The following is a 16,615-nucleotide window of genomic DNA, read 5'->3' on the forward strand; positions in this document are numbered from 1 at the left end:
AAACGCCAACATGTACAAAATGATGCAGAACAGTGGTACAAGATCATTATGGCCTTATAATGCACCAAACATGCAAAATTAAACCAATACAAAAAAGAAACATGTCTTATCAAAAGATAAAAAATTATTTACTATAAAACAGTAAGCACTTTCTTTCTAAATAAGAACTTATCACAAGAACCAAAGATAAAAAAATGTTAGTTCATCCAGTACCTTAAATAGTAACACATAAATCATATGACCTATAAGAATAAGTTTAACAGGCACTTCAGTAATGCAATGACTTCATTTTCTAAAAACTTGCCAAATTAATCCAAGAAATCTAAAAGCATTAATCTTGAACTGCCATGGTGGTCCAGACATCGTTCATTACCCCCCAAACAAAATCTGTAGTTGCATTTTTCAAGAATAAAAAACAAAAATCTTTTAAACCCAATGTATAAACCATAAAAACACCCATACTCTAGCTATCACAGCAGAATAATTATATGTCATGTTTATCTGATTAAACGTCTGTGAATTCATGTACAGTTCATTAAATGCATTTGTTAATTTGTATAGCTTTTTGACCATTTGGCCCAGGCCGTGATTGAAAGGGGTTTGTGACCCATCTACCCACTCAGATAACAAATGTTAAAATAAAAAAATCCTTCGTGTTTTTTTTTTCAGTTTGTAATACAGACATTAATTTACCATGTGCTGCATTTTGATAAATGATTTGTTTTAAGTACTTATAGATTCACATCAGACAAAACTGGCATTCAAATGCCACAGTATGAAAACCCAAGAACACTGCATTGCATGTATTACAGCAGAAGCCCTGGCACTTTAGCTGCATACAATGAGAACGCACAAACCTAAATAATGTGCTATAGCCAACTACCACATTGACTAATGTTTAAAAAATAATGAAAAGCACTTTGGTCTGCTACAACCACACCATATGGGAAGCTTGGACCCCATACACTTAAAGACAATCTCCATGGTTCCATAACTGTTGGGTTATCAACAAACTCATGAATTCCACTGCTCATAAACAGGAAAGGTTTTGACATGACAGTCCATTTTGTACTTTGATACAGAAGCACCGTGTTTGCAGTAGAGTTTCAATTGCTCTGCTTCCAAACCAGAAATAAAAACAACCATTTGAAATCACCAGATGCTTGTATTATTTATTCTTTTTACAATATGTATAGCTAGGTAGTTTTTTTTTACTATCTTTGGGAACATTCAGAAATATGCTGCATGTGGTCAGTATGAACTGGCAGTTATAGGACAGCACTTTCTTCCTACATACAAGAGACACTGGTGCACAGTAGATATGAGACATCCATTCATGTTGATGCAGTATCTAGTTTCCTGTAGCCTGCACCACATCAAAGTTATCAGAAAGGATCACTGTCTATGAATACAGACTGGTGACATGTAAATGAACCCCTTACTTTGAACTGTGTGACCAGGGTAGCAGTATACAATGGCATAGTAAGCAAAACATGCATATCAGCCTCCCTGTACTGTAAACTGGCCAGGACATGAGAAATACTTACCTTCATACAGTAGTTAGAAGGAACAAATGAATGCCTGTGTACTACAGTGCTGTTGTCATCATTCATGAGCAGAAGAGCTGCAGTATAAGTAGGATCATGGAGGAGCCTATCCTATGTAGCAATCACTCAACTGGCACTTGTGTAAAAGTAAATACACAGCCCATGTACTACCATATAATGATATATATACTGGTATAACAGCTTGTCTATTCTTGCTTCCAATATTTGTTGGTTATTTGTTCTAGATCAGAGTGCAAAGGTAGCACATCAACATTTTTTCATGTATAAGATAAGTGTCACACAGTATCATTCTAATAACATAGGATTTTCAGCTTGCACAATCAGTTCAGGTCAGTAGCTACTACAGCTTCCTTACTGAGAGTATGGGGGTGACCTTAGTTCTACTGTATTGTGTGAGACAGAACATTCACAGGTATTCTCTGGCTGGGTTGACACCCTAGCAGTTATGAATTTTCATACTTGCACATTGCCTGGATAATTCACACATTGTGAATGTGACAGCTAGTAAACCCCTATTGATGGTGCACCATGACCAAAATCACGATGGCTTACTGTGTGCAGTCACAAGCATTTCATCTGTGAGCAGTGCCCCACGTAGCTGATGCATCACGCTGCTCAGAGTCACAATCCTCATTTAGTACTTATAATGGATTACTAAGAGCGGTGACCAGATGCACTTTTGCTTCCTTCCTCTCACTCCCATCTGTCAGATCTGGCTTTTTACTGATGAGCAGATGCAATCTGGCACAATTTCAGAATTCTAAATCAACAGCACTAAATCTCCAGGCTTAACCATTGTTTTATCAGTGACACCTCACAGCAACACACCACTTTTAAATGGATGACTGAAAACATCAAATATCTGGGGCCATGTTTCCTCTCTTCACTCACAGTGGGATTACAAGGACTTGTGCAAATGATACAAAAAGTAATGATCATTGCAATGCACCAATGGGCCTTACCTTATATTGTTTTTAATAAAAAAAAAAATATTTAATTAAGTTGTTTTGCCAAATCATCTACTGGTCTAAACTTTTTCTGTTAAGGAGCATGTCATTTCCCTAGATTTACATTTTTTATGTCTAAAAATGTTGTTGAAGAATTACCAAAAAACACCAATAGTGACTATTTTTATAGGACTTCTTGTACAGGTTCTTTAATATTTATGATTATTGTTTTATACCAAAAGAGTCCGTTTTAAGAGCAGGAGGTTTAAGATTTTCTTTTACCTCCTGAACTACATGCATTTTGGCTTCTTAGATTTCTTTGCTTTGAGCAGAAGACTACTGCAGACTAGGAGTAGGAAGAACACATTTTTTCCAGTGATATTTTCCCTTTCCCCTTAGTTGTGTGAATGTGAAGTTAATATATTTAAAGAAAGGTTTGGGTCTTTGCATCACTTATCTTCCTAAGGATATATATTTTTTGTACATCAGTGTGCCTTTATCTATGCTATATGTTTGTGGAGAATGCTCATGGATCCATTAAACATTTATACTTAGCTCAAGCAAGTTACTAAGCCACTGGTATGGATGGCTGACATCTATAACAAAAGTCTGGAAGGCCATTGTTAATTATTTATTTTACTTATTTTTTTTACATTTGTTGACCGGGAAAGTCCTACTGAGCAAAAAGCTAGCCATTTTTCAGTGAAGGCACGGGGAGAAAAGCTCCAAATATATTATACAGTAAAGTTAGAATTAAATATTACAGATGCAAATATACAAAAAAAATTAAAGAAGCATATTCAAAGAAGCTAATATCAGGTGTAAACAACATTAGATAATTATTATGTATTTACATATTATAGTTAGTATGCAGGAAATATGAAAAGAGATATAAACATACAGTCATAAAGTAATAGTTCAATATATAACATTATTTGTTTTCTGGTGGCAGTTTAGATAGGGTATTTAGAAAAGAGAAGAGTTTGACTAAAGGATAATGCATCTAAGTTAAGTGGGACTGGTAGGCAAAAGTGGAATCGGTGGAGAGTATAGGATAAAAGTTTGGAATAGTGTTTAATTGGTAGGTAGCTTTAGGGATGGGAACTATTTTATGTTGGGTGTAAACAGAGGCAGGACCAGAGAGTTTTTAAGTGTTCTTTAGCAGCTGCTTTGGATTGTTTTGGTTGATTTAGTAATCTAATATGAAGAGGAAGTTTGTTCCATGCAATGGTAGGATGATAGCTGTATAAGCTGCATCCCATATTAGTCCTAGGTTTATAGTTAAGTAGTAGGTCTTGATCAGAGCTCCAAAGTGATCTCAGTGGGGATTAGTGGGATATCTAGGAGGATAAGTTAGGGCAGTAGTATGGTTGGTATAATATAGAGTGTATAATCTGGAGCTGAGAAAGAAGAAGCAGGTTAGGAAGTTCCAGCCAGTTTAATTGCTGAAGTGAAATGCAGTGATGAGTTTTATAGGAATGTTGGGCAGAGAATCTGACTACATTGTTGTATGTTGAGTAGTGTTTAGATTTGTGAGTATTTGCGAGCCATATAGTAGACTAGGTAGGAGATAAGTATGGGATAGGGTTACTTTGGCTTTGGAAGTGAGAAACTTTCTGTTTCTGTATAAAAGGCCTAGTTTATGGTGGGTCTTCCTAATACAGTTGTTTATGTGCACGTCAAATTTAAGTTGATCATCTATGGTGACGCCTAGGAGTTTGGTGCTAGCTTCAGGTACTATTGAAGTCTTACTTAGAGACAGTATAGAGACGTTAGCTTTAAGATGGTTAAGTGATTTAAGGAGAAAGACTATAAGTTTAGTTTTTTTGGGATTCAGAATTAATTGGTTGTTGGTGAGCCAGGTTTCCACTGATATAAAAGCATCCTGAGTAGCAGAGCTGAGACCAGAGGGAGAGTCAGAGATAGTGATCACAGTAGAATCATCTGCATGTAGTACTAAATGTATCTTACTACCAACCCCCTACCAGAAAATTAAAGTAAATTAAAAGAAAGTCTCTGTAGAGGTCTTGTTCCCTGTGCTATGCACTATCCATCAGCTTGATCAATCCTCCTCTCCTAATTAAATCTTCAACTCATACTTTCAAAGGCTTTCCACTTCCTCTCAGACACCTTGTCAATTAGCCCAAGTCTACCATATTCCTTATACTCTGACCTCTTCCCTGACCCTCTGTAATGAGGTACTGTCTAAATGGACAGACTGTGGCCTGATCTTTCACAGGCTTGAATGCTAATTTCTCTGCACCATCCTGGGTATATGAAAGCAGTACTAGGTACAATGGTCAATAACAGCACTGTTTTGCTTACTTGCAAATTATACCCTGCATCTATATCTATCTATTAATCTACCTACCTACCTATCAAGAATCCTTCAACATATGATTTCTCTAAATATAAGCATAGCTAGTTCAGTTTATACATTCACTTGCCTCAGGCACAGTGCAGACCACTAAACATTAGTCAGCCCTGTACACAATTTAAGCACAAACAAATCCAGATTCATCTTTGAATAAAAAACATAACCACTCTGAAATACTCATTATCTGGTAATCAATGTGTTAAAGCACCAATGTGCACCCCTTCCTCCTATATGTGGAGGAGATGTGTCTTGAGGACTTTTTTGTTTCCCAGTTTCTTACACCAGTGTTTGAAATGTAACGCTCCCTTAAGACACACAGGAGTACATCTCTGTCACTGTTGGAACATTACTCAATCTTCCACACAAAACTATATAAAGACTCTCATTTCATGACCAGTCATTGCGTCTCAATGGCCATGTACAAAACCTGAACCTAAGGCTCAAATGCATATTCAACATTCGCAAGTAGCACATGGCCAGAAAACCTCTTCTTGGAAATCTCTGGTGTTCCTGTCATCAAGTTACATATGTTTCTTCAAATAACAGGTGCTCCCTTCCCTTACTGTATCAATTATATGAGTCTAAAGCTTTTTTCATATAAAAAGACACTGGACTGGATCCATGAATGTCTACACTAAGTGTACACAATTTATACTCAAGAACATCCCTACCACATTTTTTATGCTATCTACTCACTCAGAAAGATTAGACTAAGTGTAGACATAGACTACACATTATGGTAACCTTCACAAATCTCCCTTGATATTTAAGGTTGCAAGAAAATCAGTAGGAAAGTTAAAATTAGAAGGAAGAAGATAGGAGTTATACTTATGTTGTATTCACTCAGAATGGTAGTGTGGGTGTCCATGAATATGGTTCACTGAGATAAGGTTATTCATAAATTAACTTTCCTGTCAACATGGCCAAATGAAATAGTTTCAAAAGGGACCCATATTTCAAAGAAATTAATTTATGTGACTGGGCAGTAAGTAATGATGACCAATTGTAGAATGTCATGCGGACTGAGGAGCCATAAATTTTAAGTTCACATCTGGTTAACGTCTGCTAAAAAAACTTTTATAATACGTACAATGTGTGGTAATGAAGTTTAACTGCAACATACAGAGGTAACTGATTATATATTTATGTGCCCTTCTTATAGGTTCATAGGTGTGTACTAGGCTAATGGCCCTGGGGCCTTTACAAGCCTAGCCCATAGAAGTGTCCTGACAATTAGATATGTTGTGCTGTACCACAGAGTGACAGTACTATTCTGTACCTTAAGTTTTAATAAGTACTCCAATACAAGAATCAAAAATGCCCCTATACTTAAATCTTGATATCCTCTATGGCAGGGGGTACACACATACAATAAATCAGAATTACTGTAGGCAACAGTGACAGCATTATAATACGAATATAGTAAATAAACTAATAATGAAAAATTACAAAAAAGTGAACCACCTGCAAGTTACAAAGGCAAATCAGTTTGGATGCTATCCCAAACTCATTTAAATACAAAACAAATAAGGCAGCCTCTTAACAGCCCCATTGTGAATGTAACATTTAACCATTTGAGGACAATGACCACTACTAAGTGGATAATTCCTAAACAATTTTTCAGACCGGTATATCTGTGCAGTGTCAATACAAATGGATACACCAGACCATCATGTCATAATTATTTTAATCACTGTTTCAATCAATGCGAGTGTCATCTAGGGGGGTTTTTTTGTATTAAGAACTGCTTTACATACCTGTTCTAGATGCATATTTGAGCTGCCGCGAGTTCATTTCTGTGTAGAACTTATGCTGAGCAGAACAGAGATCCAGCAGGTATTGACACAGCTTCGTACTTTCAGCACTGAATGTATGCTTTGTACCTAATTTACTGATGATACAGAATTTCCTTTTCTAAAACACAAACACAAAAAACATACCATTTACATGCTGACTGTCATGATGATACATGAAGATCAATGCAAAGTCTGACACATTAACTTGTTACTTTTCTCAAGCTGATCTGGCAAACTGTCCCCATTTCCCTTTATAGATGCTTATCTTTCTGAATCAGATTTTTTTGTCCAGGAATCATGTATTATATTTAAGCATTAACTGTATTTTACATAATCTCCTGCTGTGATAAAATGTTTAACATACAGAATGCACTCTATAAAGCATTTTTTATTCATCTTGAAATTGCTCATCTAACAGCTGTTTGACAATTCACCCGTATCCACAGTTGTTAGAAATGGAATGGTTATGCTTCAGTAAATAAACACCAAGTTGACTACATGTTATTGGTCATTTTACATAACTTTTTAAGACACTGAAGATACTCTTAATTAACCATTATAGAGTAATTCTCCTTTCTTGCTGCATGAACCCTATAGCTCTTTCACACCCTTTAATCCCTATTTCACCCTTCCTTATCTCACCTTGTGATCCCCTTACTTAGTGCCTCTCATTCGTCCAACTTCCCTTTTCACTTAGTATCTCTCTCACTTCTCGTTTTGACTACTTTTCTCTCTGCATGCCTCTCTCACATTTTCTGTCTTCTCCACGTGGTATCATTTTTTGCAACTACTGTCACTTGCCTCTTCTAATGTCTTTATTCCTTTCTATATAATGATATGCTGCTGTCCCTGTAGCATAAACCATCTCAGTTATGGCTACATCTTATCCACAAAGCTCTGCTACGCACAACTCCATTTTCCTATCCACATTTTGACACTTCTGTTTTGAAGTAAATATAATGGTTTGAAGATTAGTTTAACACCCCCACAAACAGACATTCTGAATTATAACAAATTACTATGCATTAATGTTTGGCTTGTTTCATGAACTGGCCAGACTTCACTCCCTGACCCACAATGTTAGTAATACTTAGCTGCACTCAATTTTCATGTTCAGATAAAGTAAGACGTTAGTAATTTACATTAATTTTAGATATCTGCAATTACTGTGCATAGCAAGAGGTTTACAAAATTCATAGCTCTGATGAAGAGTGTTTTATATAGTAAGATAAACACTAAAACATAACATTGCACTATGTAAAAACATGTAATACAGTGTGCATTTAAAATGAAGAAAAATTAAACGTACTCCAGCCAGAGGAAGTCTCCTTTACATTAGTACCATACTGTTTTTCAGAATTCTGTATACCCCAGATATTTTACAAAACATACAGTGGAAGGGTGTATCAAACTAACAGACTGCATAGGGGATAATAATAATATGATAATAATAATAATACATTACACAAGTTATATTGGTCATTGTTAGCTATATTTTATTGTACTATTTGAGCAGACCAAAGCTGTAGCATGAAACATGTCAGACACTGACATTTCAAGTTGGAGGGGTATACTGACAGCATCCAACAGGCTGGCCCAATATAATATGTTCTTCATTTTTGATTTTTCTGCCATTAAGCTCATAAAACCAAACAAGTATGTATTTTCTGCTTTGTTCCACTCACTTCTTCATTACTAATCAATGTATTTGGTATCCATACCCCTTAACCCTCTGTTTACTATTCACATTCAGTGCAGACAAAGTGCATGCTCTTTGGTGGTCACATTCTGTTCACATACCTCTCAAATGTACACATTTTTGCCTCATATTTTGGTCTGCTCCTCATAAAAATTGTGTTTTTTTGGCAAATCATTGAAGACTGAAGTCACTAAATAATACTAAATAATGAGACATCTGAGTTTCAGAATTTATATCCTTCAGAAAAAAAACATAATGCAAAAACTATTACTGCAGCAACTTTCTAAGTTTATAGGAGCAATATTTAAACTTTATCCCTATTTTGTGTCTTTGTGCCCCATTCTTTCCAGCTTTGTCCAGATTTCTTGCACTGATAGGTCTGTTCATAAACTGTCTGTATTATTTATACATCTTCCTGTCTTTGCTAACAAAAACTGCTGACCTATACAGTCAATGAACCCATGGATTTAGTACTTTAGTCACTTTGCTTAAGCCTCTTCAGAGGCATCCTTGGAATACTGTCTAGTTATGTGACTTGCTAAGATTGCTAGTAGACTAACAGAGGCCTGGGGAATCAAACCATGGACTACAAGATGAAAACTGTTAGCAGCCCATAGCCTGATCCTCTGTACTAACTGCCAAGTTTCCTACTAATGAAATTATTTCAGGCACATGCCAGACAATATATTCATTATTCCTTTTCGGGATCTGCCTTCTCTGATTCTTCAACAACACACTCCCCATAATATTAAGTGTCCCTTGAAATGCTACTAGCTTTTCTGCTGTGTTCATCCGGGGAAATATTAATCCTTTTCCATTCATGTTTCATTCTCTTCTTAGTTTGCTTGGTCTGTACCACTGCTTTATTCTCCTAAATACAATTTTCCTTCTTTTATACGCTCATTTCCTCTGTTACATTTTTCACCTGTACTTCATGTGCATACATCAACTCTATACTCTTACTTAGACCTCTGCTCTCCTTTGTACAGAGACACCATGCATCTCTGGAGCAATAGGTCGCATGTTATAATGAGTACCTGACTCTAAATTAAAAGTAATTTCAATAGCATTAAGTGCCAAGTGTGTGTCTCAAAGCCTACAGTTTATGAAAATAGTTACTGCACGACATAAACTACTCAACCAAATGTTTGATGGCCGTGGATTCAAATATATGAAGTAGGGCTGTAGTAGTGGAGGATGTATAGGGTTTCTCTACAAAAAAAATATACTACAGATTCTGTTTCAAAGTTTTTTTGCAAATGATGTACATGCACAGCAAAATAATTTTATAACAGGCACAGCTCTGCCTACAACACACTCCACAGATAAGTGCATAGATTTGCTGCGTGATGTTCAGAGTTACCACTAACAATCTATCAATGGTGTCACCCAGCAGCACTCCTATGTTGAAAGATCAATGTGATGCTACCAAGACATGATGCATCCATAAATGTGTTATCACTTTTTTGGCAAGCCACTGTACATCTTAGCTAGTCATAAAGCGGGTCAATGCAACAGAATACAGTTTTAAAATGCAGGAAGTGGCAAACAATTGGTTTATTCTGGATCCTAGCAAAACATGCCTAGAAATTAGAATCTAATGGCCAGCACCCACACAGATCATTTTCTCCTCCCCAAAAAACAGGCAAAGCACCATGTATAATAACTGACATACAGCATGGTGTGCCTTTTTTTCCTGATTTGATCTTCTAAAAAAAGAAGCTATGTCCTTACCATAACATTCCATGTAGAGTGTTCATCTCGCTTTTGTTCTTACACACGGGTTCGGAGCCGATCCTCGACTCCGAGTCGGCCGAATTGCAAAGCTCTGAATCTCAGAGAAGCTCGAGACCAGCCCGTATCCCACAATCCTCCCTGCCATTACTCAGATCTAGTTTGCAAGCAAACCAGACGAGGAATCCAACACCAGCGGTGCTAGAAGCATACACTCTCTTCAGCCATTCAGAGACACTCTCTCACCATAGCAATAACTAATGGTCTAAACATATATCCCATGACACACGGGACCATATACCCCGCAAAGGGTCAAGACACGTCGATCAGACTCTAATCCTACCAGTTCTTCCAAACACATGGGGTGGGAAAGGAAGGAATGTAAGAACAAAGGCGAGATGAACACTCTACATGGAACATTATGGTAAGGACATAACTTCTTTATGTAAGTGTGTTCAATCTCGCCGTTTGTTCTTACACACGGGTAGCGTCCCTAGCTCCGTGACCCCGAGTGACTCATGGAAGAACGTTCCTAAGCACAGTGGAACCAAATGATGTCCTATCCTTGGAGACCTTGTCCACTCTATAATGAGTGATGAAAGTATGTGGTTTAGACCACGTGGCTGCTGCACAAATAGTGTCCAAAGGTAAGCGAGCCGCATGAGCTAAGGAGGTGGAAATGGATCTGGTAGAATGGGCCTTAGGTTTGTTTGGTGAGGATTGGTTTGATTTAGAGTATACAAATGTTATACAGTCAGCAAGCCATTTAGATAGTGTACGTATAGTAATTGCCATGCCCTTTTTATTGTCTGCAAAAGCGACGAAGAGTTGATCCATTTTTCTGAAAGCTTTGGTCCTGTCTAAATAAAATCTTAGCTGCCTGTGGACATCTAACTTGTGCAACATATACTCCAGTTTGTTAGTATGGTTTTTGAAGAAGGTAGGGAGTTCTATAGACTGGTTAATATTCGTAACTGAACATATTTTTGGAAGGAAAGATGGATTTGTACGTAAAGAAACCCTGTCTGGGTGGAATATCAGGTAAGGTGGTCTAACCGATAATGCCTGCAGCTCTGAGACCCTACGAGCTGAGGTCACGGCGATGAGAAACAGCATCTTCCACGACAAGAACTTTAGGAGGCATGACGAAGCAGGTTCAAAAGGTGGCAACATGAGTTGCGACAGTAGCAAATTCAGGCTCCATGGAAAGAAAGGTTTTCTGACAGGCGGTCTAAGATGGAAGGTTCCTTTCAAAAAGGCTTTGCAAAGCCTGTGAGACATAATGGAAGAACCTCCTTCACCAATATGGAAGTTTAATATGGCCGCCAACTGTACTCTTAGAGTGGAAGTAGAAGCTCCTTCGTGAAAAAGGATGGATAAGAATTCTAAAATTTTATGTAAAGGAGCTACCAAGGGATCTAGGTTTTGACTAGATGCCCAATATACAAAGCGTTTCCACTTACTCGTATAGAGCTTAGTAGTAGAGGCTTTATGAGAAGCAACCAGGATGTGTTGAACTGACGGAGGGAGAAGATGAGACCTGGCTAGGCAGGGAAGCGGAGAAGCCAAGCTGCTAGTTTGAGGGACTGTAGAGACGGGTGAGGAACTCCCGACGAGTGTGTCAGCAGGTCTGGCACTGGGTCCAGAATCCATGGTTCCTCTATTTGATGAGCTCGAAGAAAGGGAAACCATGGGAAACCATATTTGACGAGGCCAGAACGGGGCTATGAGTATTATAGTCCTTTCCAGGCTCCTGGCTTTCTGTAGAAATCTGGGAATCAATGGAGTCGGTGGGAATGCATATAGGAGACCCGGGGGCCAATCGTGTATCAGTGAGTCCCTGGGGACATCCCCCGGGGGGGGTAGAAGGGCAAAGTAGCTTCTGCATTTTGCATTCAATGGGGAAGCAAACAGATCGCAGCAAGGCTGGCCCCACTTGCGGAAGATCTTTTCCACCGTCTGTGAATTCAGGGACCACTCATGAGGTAACAGGATGGCTCTGCTCAACCTGTCCGCAATGACGTTGGATGACCCCAGGATGTGCGTTGCTATCAGAAAGCGACCCGTGGACTCTGCCCATTGCCAAATTCTCATGGCCTCTCTGCATAACGGGTAAGACCTGGTTCCCCCTTGCTTGTTTATGTACCAGACTACCGACATGTTGTCTGTCTGAACTGCTACTGTCCCTAGAGGTAAGAGGGGATGGAAGTGTTGCAACGCTAGGAACACCGCCCTCAACTCCAGAACATTTATATGTAGAGTGTACTCCGTGCTGGACCATTCTCCTTGGACTGTTCTTCCCTGAAAAAGGCCCCCCCACCCTATCAGGGAAGCGTCCGTGGTTATTGTAGCTGTTGGGATGGGTAGAATGAACGGACGACCCACAGTGAGGTTCTGGTTGCACACCCACCATGAGAGGTCCCGTCTGCAAGATTCTGTTATCCTGATCTCGTGCATTAGGGGTAGTTGTTGGAACGATCACTGCGCAAAAAGTAGCCATTGAAGAATCCTCATGTGTAACCTTCCCATAGGGACTGCAATTAATGCGGCTGCCATCAGTCCCAACACTTTTAACACCAGTTTGGCTGGGGCTTTCTTGCTGGCTAGAAGAAGTAGGACCTGCTGTTTGAGCGTTGAAGCTCTTACTGGGGGGAGTTTTAGTAGTGTCGATCGTGTATTTAGATCTGCTCTGATGAAGGAAATACACTGTGAGGGCGATAAACAAGACTTTTCGAAGTTTATGGATATCCCTAAGTGGGAACAAAGGCCGATTGTGTAGTCTCTGGCTTGCAATAGTCGACGCTCGGTGGTGGCGGTGAGGAGCCAGTCGTCCAGATAGGGAAACACCCGGAATCCTTGTCGTCTCAAGTGAGCCACAACTACTGCCATGCATTTGGTGAACACCCTGGGGGCTGAGGTGAGTCCAAAGGGCAGAGCTCGAAACTGAAAGTGACTGGTCCACAGCCGGAAGCGCAGGTGATCTCTGGACGGTCTGGCCATTTTGATGTGGTAGTACGCGTCTTTGAGATCTATAGAGCACATCCAATCGTCCTTCTGTAAGAATGGAAGGATCGATTGAAGCGTGACCATTCAGAACTTTTCCTTCTTCACGAAGTTGTTGAGATTGAGACGGCTGAGATCTAAGATCGGTCTCCAGTCCCCTGTCTTTTTTGGAACTAAAAAGAACCTTGAGTAAGTTCCGAATCCTCTTTGGTCCGCCGGGACTGGTTGTATGACTCTGTTTTCGAGCAGCTTTGAAATTTCTACAGCTGCTAGTTTTCGCAGACGGGGTGGCACGTCTGGAAATTTCCTTTGTAGGGGTGGTGTTGAAAAGAAGGGGATTTTGTATCCTCTGGTTATAATGCTTTTTACCCAAGAATCTGAAGTAATGTTTAGCCAGGCCAGTGGGTATAAAGCTAAGCGACCCCCAACTGCCTCCAGAGCAGGACAGCCGGGCCTCCCTTCAGGAGTGCTGGAAAGGTTTCCCAGGGATGGAATCCCTGTCGCCTTGGTTATGCGGACCCCCTCTGCCGCCGGGGCGGCGTCTTCCATTTCTACCCCCTCCTCTGCCTCTGGAGGGGGTATCACTCTGTGCGGTTTGGAAAGATCCCTGATTCTTACGGAACCACATTTTTCCGCCTCGCTGCCCTTTGGGGCACGGTCTAGTAGGAGCGGAAAAATGGACCCCGACAGCAGACAGGGTCTTTCCCTCTTGCTCGCACTGAGTGAGAGTCTCCTTAACCTTGGGCCCGAAAAGTGTAGCACCATCAAAAGGGGCATTAGCAAAGGAAGACTTGAAGGCTTCCGCAAAGGAGCACAGCCGCATCCATGATTGTCTTCGAAGAGCAATCGCTGAAGCTGCAGCTCTACTCGATCCCTCGGCTGCATACGAGATGAGCCTCATGGATGAGTTTACTATGGATGTGAGGGTGTTAAGTTGTGCTGTTACCTTATCTGAAACAGCAGCATCTGTGTTACCCTGGAGGGTATCTGTCAGCTCCTTGATGAGATCCCTCTGTAATCGTGTGAAATGGGTCAGGTAGTTTAGCGAACGCATGGAAAAAGTCGCTGAACTAAAAATGCACTTCCCATATCTGTCCATAGTCCTAGAATCCTTATTAGGAGGATGAACAGATGAGGAAGACTCAGACATCTCCTTTTTCGTGGCTGCCACCACCACCATAGCGTCGACAGGGACTCCCTCGGTGAGATAAGATTTATCTTGGGGGGCAGTGATGAACTTGTTTGGTTTCCTAGGTACTGGCTCCACTGTGTCAGGTGTCTCCCACGCCCTTCGAGCAATCAAATCCATTAATTTATCGAAGGGCGGGGTCACCCAGGAGGTAGAAGGTTGAGCCCCAAAAGCCTTCAGCAGCACCGACTCGTCCTCAGAGGGGCTAGGGACTGCCAATCACCCCTCTGTTTCAAGATCTCCAGGATGTCTGCAAATGACACATCCTCCGAGGGTGATTTGGGGGACCCCTCTGCCTCATCCAAGTCGGTGTCAGACGATAGAGATTCCTGTGGGGAATCTATGTGCCTCCTCTTGCACAACCGTTTCCTTGGGACCTCATCAGAGGGGGCTTCTGGTGAGGCCTCCAAGGAACAGGGAGAACCCTCTGTGGGTGGCTGAGGCAATTGGGCTCGACGCTTGGGATGGATCGTGGGGGCAGAAACAGAAAGTGGCCCTTTTGGGGAAGGAGAAGATTCCCCTGATGATGTGGTTGTCTGTGCAGACAATACCTTCCTCATAAGGTCAAAGGCCCCAGAACCCCTGGCTAAGGGCTCCCCCAGTTCCGAAGAACATGGAAGCATCCCAGAACCAGGTGCCGTGGGCTCCGACCCTGAGGACGGAGCCGAACCAGTCTGTGCCGAGGCCCCGAGAGGGAGAGTTGGCACCGACAGGTCGGTACGACTCTCGGTCCCGGAACCGAGCAAAGACCGTCGGCTCCGCGACTCCCCTAACGGTTCCGAAGGAGTCAAAGTCAAAGGTGTCGATCGTGCAATGGACGGCTTCGGCACCGAGGGCTCCACTATCATCAGGTCCTCTTCTCCCGGCTCCGAGATCTGGATGGGTCTCGAAGGAGGACCCACTGGAGATATGGGGAGGCCTTCTAGTTTCGACACCAACTGGGAGGAAACTGCAATTAACCTGGAAAGGGCCGTATTCTCCATGAGCTTCTGCACGACACGATCCACATCTGTGTCAGACAACGGTCTGGAAGACCAGGTCGAAGGAGCTGAAGATGGCACCGACCGAAGAATGGACGGTGGAGGCAGTTCCAACACCGGTTCCAAGATCTGGGGCTCAGTAAAAGATAAATGTTCGACGCTCGGCCCCGAGATATGTGGAACTGGCGAACGAACCCGAGAAGATGAACTTGGAGCCGATGACATGGGCTTCGACATCTTCGACCCCTTCGAGGATTTAGAAGCCTGATCAGACTTGTCCAAAGCCTCTTGAAAGGCCGGCTTCAACAATCCTCTGTCAATAAGCTTCCTGCGTCTATCTGTCATGACCCTCCCACTAAAGGAATGACAAATAGAGCAATCCTCTTGGAGATGGAGAGGGCCAAGACAGTAGACACAGGAAGCATGATTGCCAGTAATGGACATTTTCTGCCCACACTGACATCTTTTAAAACCAGATTTGGCTTTTTCTGACATTGCACTGTAACAATGAAGATCACTATAATAATAGGTAAAAAGAAAAAAATAACTATCCTAGCAATATATGTATACTAAACAGTTATAATATAAAACTCTCACAAAAAATACCACACCCAAGAAAAAAAGGTTAGTCCACAAGGGTGCCTGAATAAGAAAAAAAAAAAAGGGTTAATATATATATATCACACACACACAGCACTTCTACAGTAACTAGTAACTATAATGAAGTATTAAGAAGAAAAAATTTGAATTCTTATCTGAAGACTCAACAAAAACTCAAGTTTCTATCTGGTCCGAGCTCTCCTCGATCCGATCTGTTGCAGCGGCAAACTAGATCTGAGTAATGGCAGGGAGGATTGTGGGATATGGGCTGGTCTCGAGCTTCTCTGAGATTCAGAGCTTTGCAATTCGGCCGACTCGGAGCCGAGGATCGGCTCCGAACCCGTGTGTAAGAACAAACGGCGAGATTGAACACTCTTACATCACCTGTTATTTCACCAGGATGATATGCAAAATGATCAAAAAACACTCCTTACTAATGCTGGTTGTGCATTTTATTTAAAAAAAAAAACATATTTTAACACTGACCCATCTAATAAAGTTAAATATTACAAGCTTACAGAGTGTCTGTATATATGTGTATATATAATCTAACTGTATATAGAAACAGAAATAGATATAGATATGCAAACACATATACATAGACACATACATATAAGATCTTAATGTCTTCACTTTAGTATTCCAAGTTTGAGTTTTCATAAATTCTGCTCACTTAAGCAAATGTAATGCAGCTTTATTTGAAGTTCGGCATTAAACATTTT

The 16,615-nt window shown here is 40.8% G+C and overlaps 1 protein-coding gene across 1 annotated transcript in view; it reads right to left on the bottom strand.

The window, feature by feature from the left end:
- LOC122789363 (tyrosine-protein phosphatase non-receptor type 13-like) overlaps positions 1-16,615 on the bottom strand; it is a 2,815,362-nt gene that overhangs the window by 2,118,257 nt on the left and 680,490 nt on the right. Inside the window, exon 14 of the mRNA XM_044056752.1 lies at positions 6,650-6,806. Within this exon, the coding sequence (XP_043912687.1) occupies positions 6,650-6,806 (157 nt within the window). The remainder of the gene's footprint in view (positions 1-6,649; positions 6,807-16,615) is intronic.

This window comes from Protopterus annectens, chromosome 14.part0 (genome assembly GCF_019279795.1).
Source record: "Protopterus annectens isolate FY-2018-M chromosome 14.part0, PAN1.0, whole genome shotgun sequence".
Classification (NCBI taxonomy): domain Eukaryota; kingdom Metazoa; phylum Chordata; order Ceratodontiformes; family Protopteridae; genus Protopterus; species Protopterus annectens.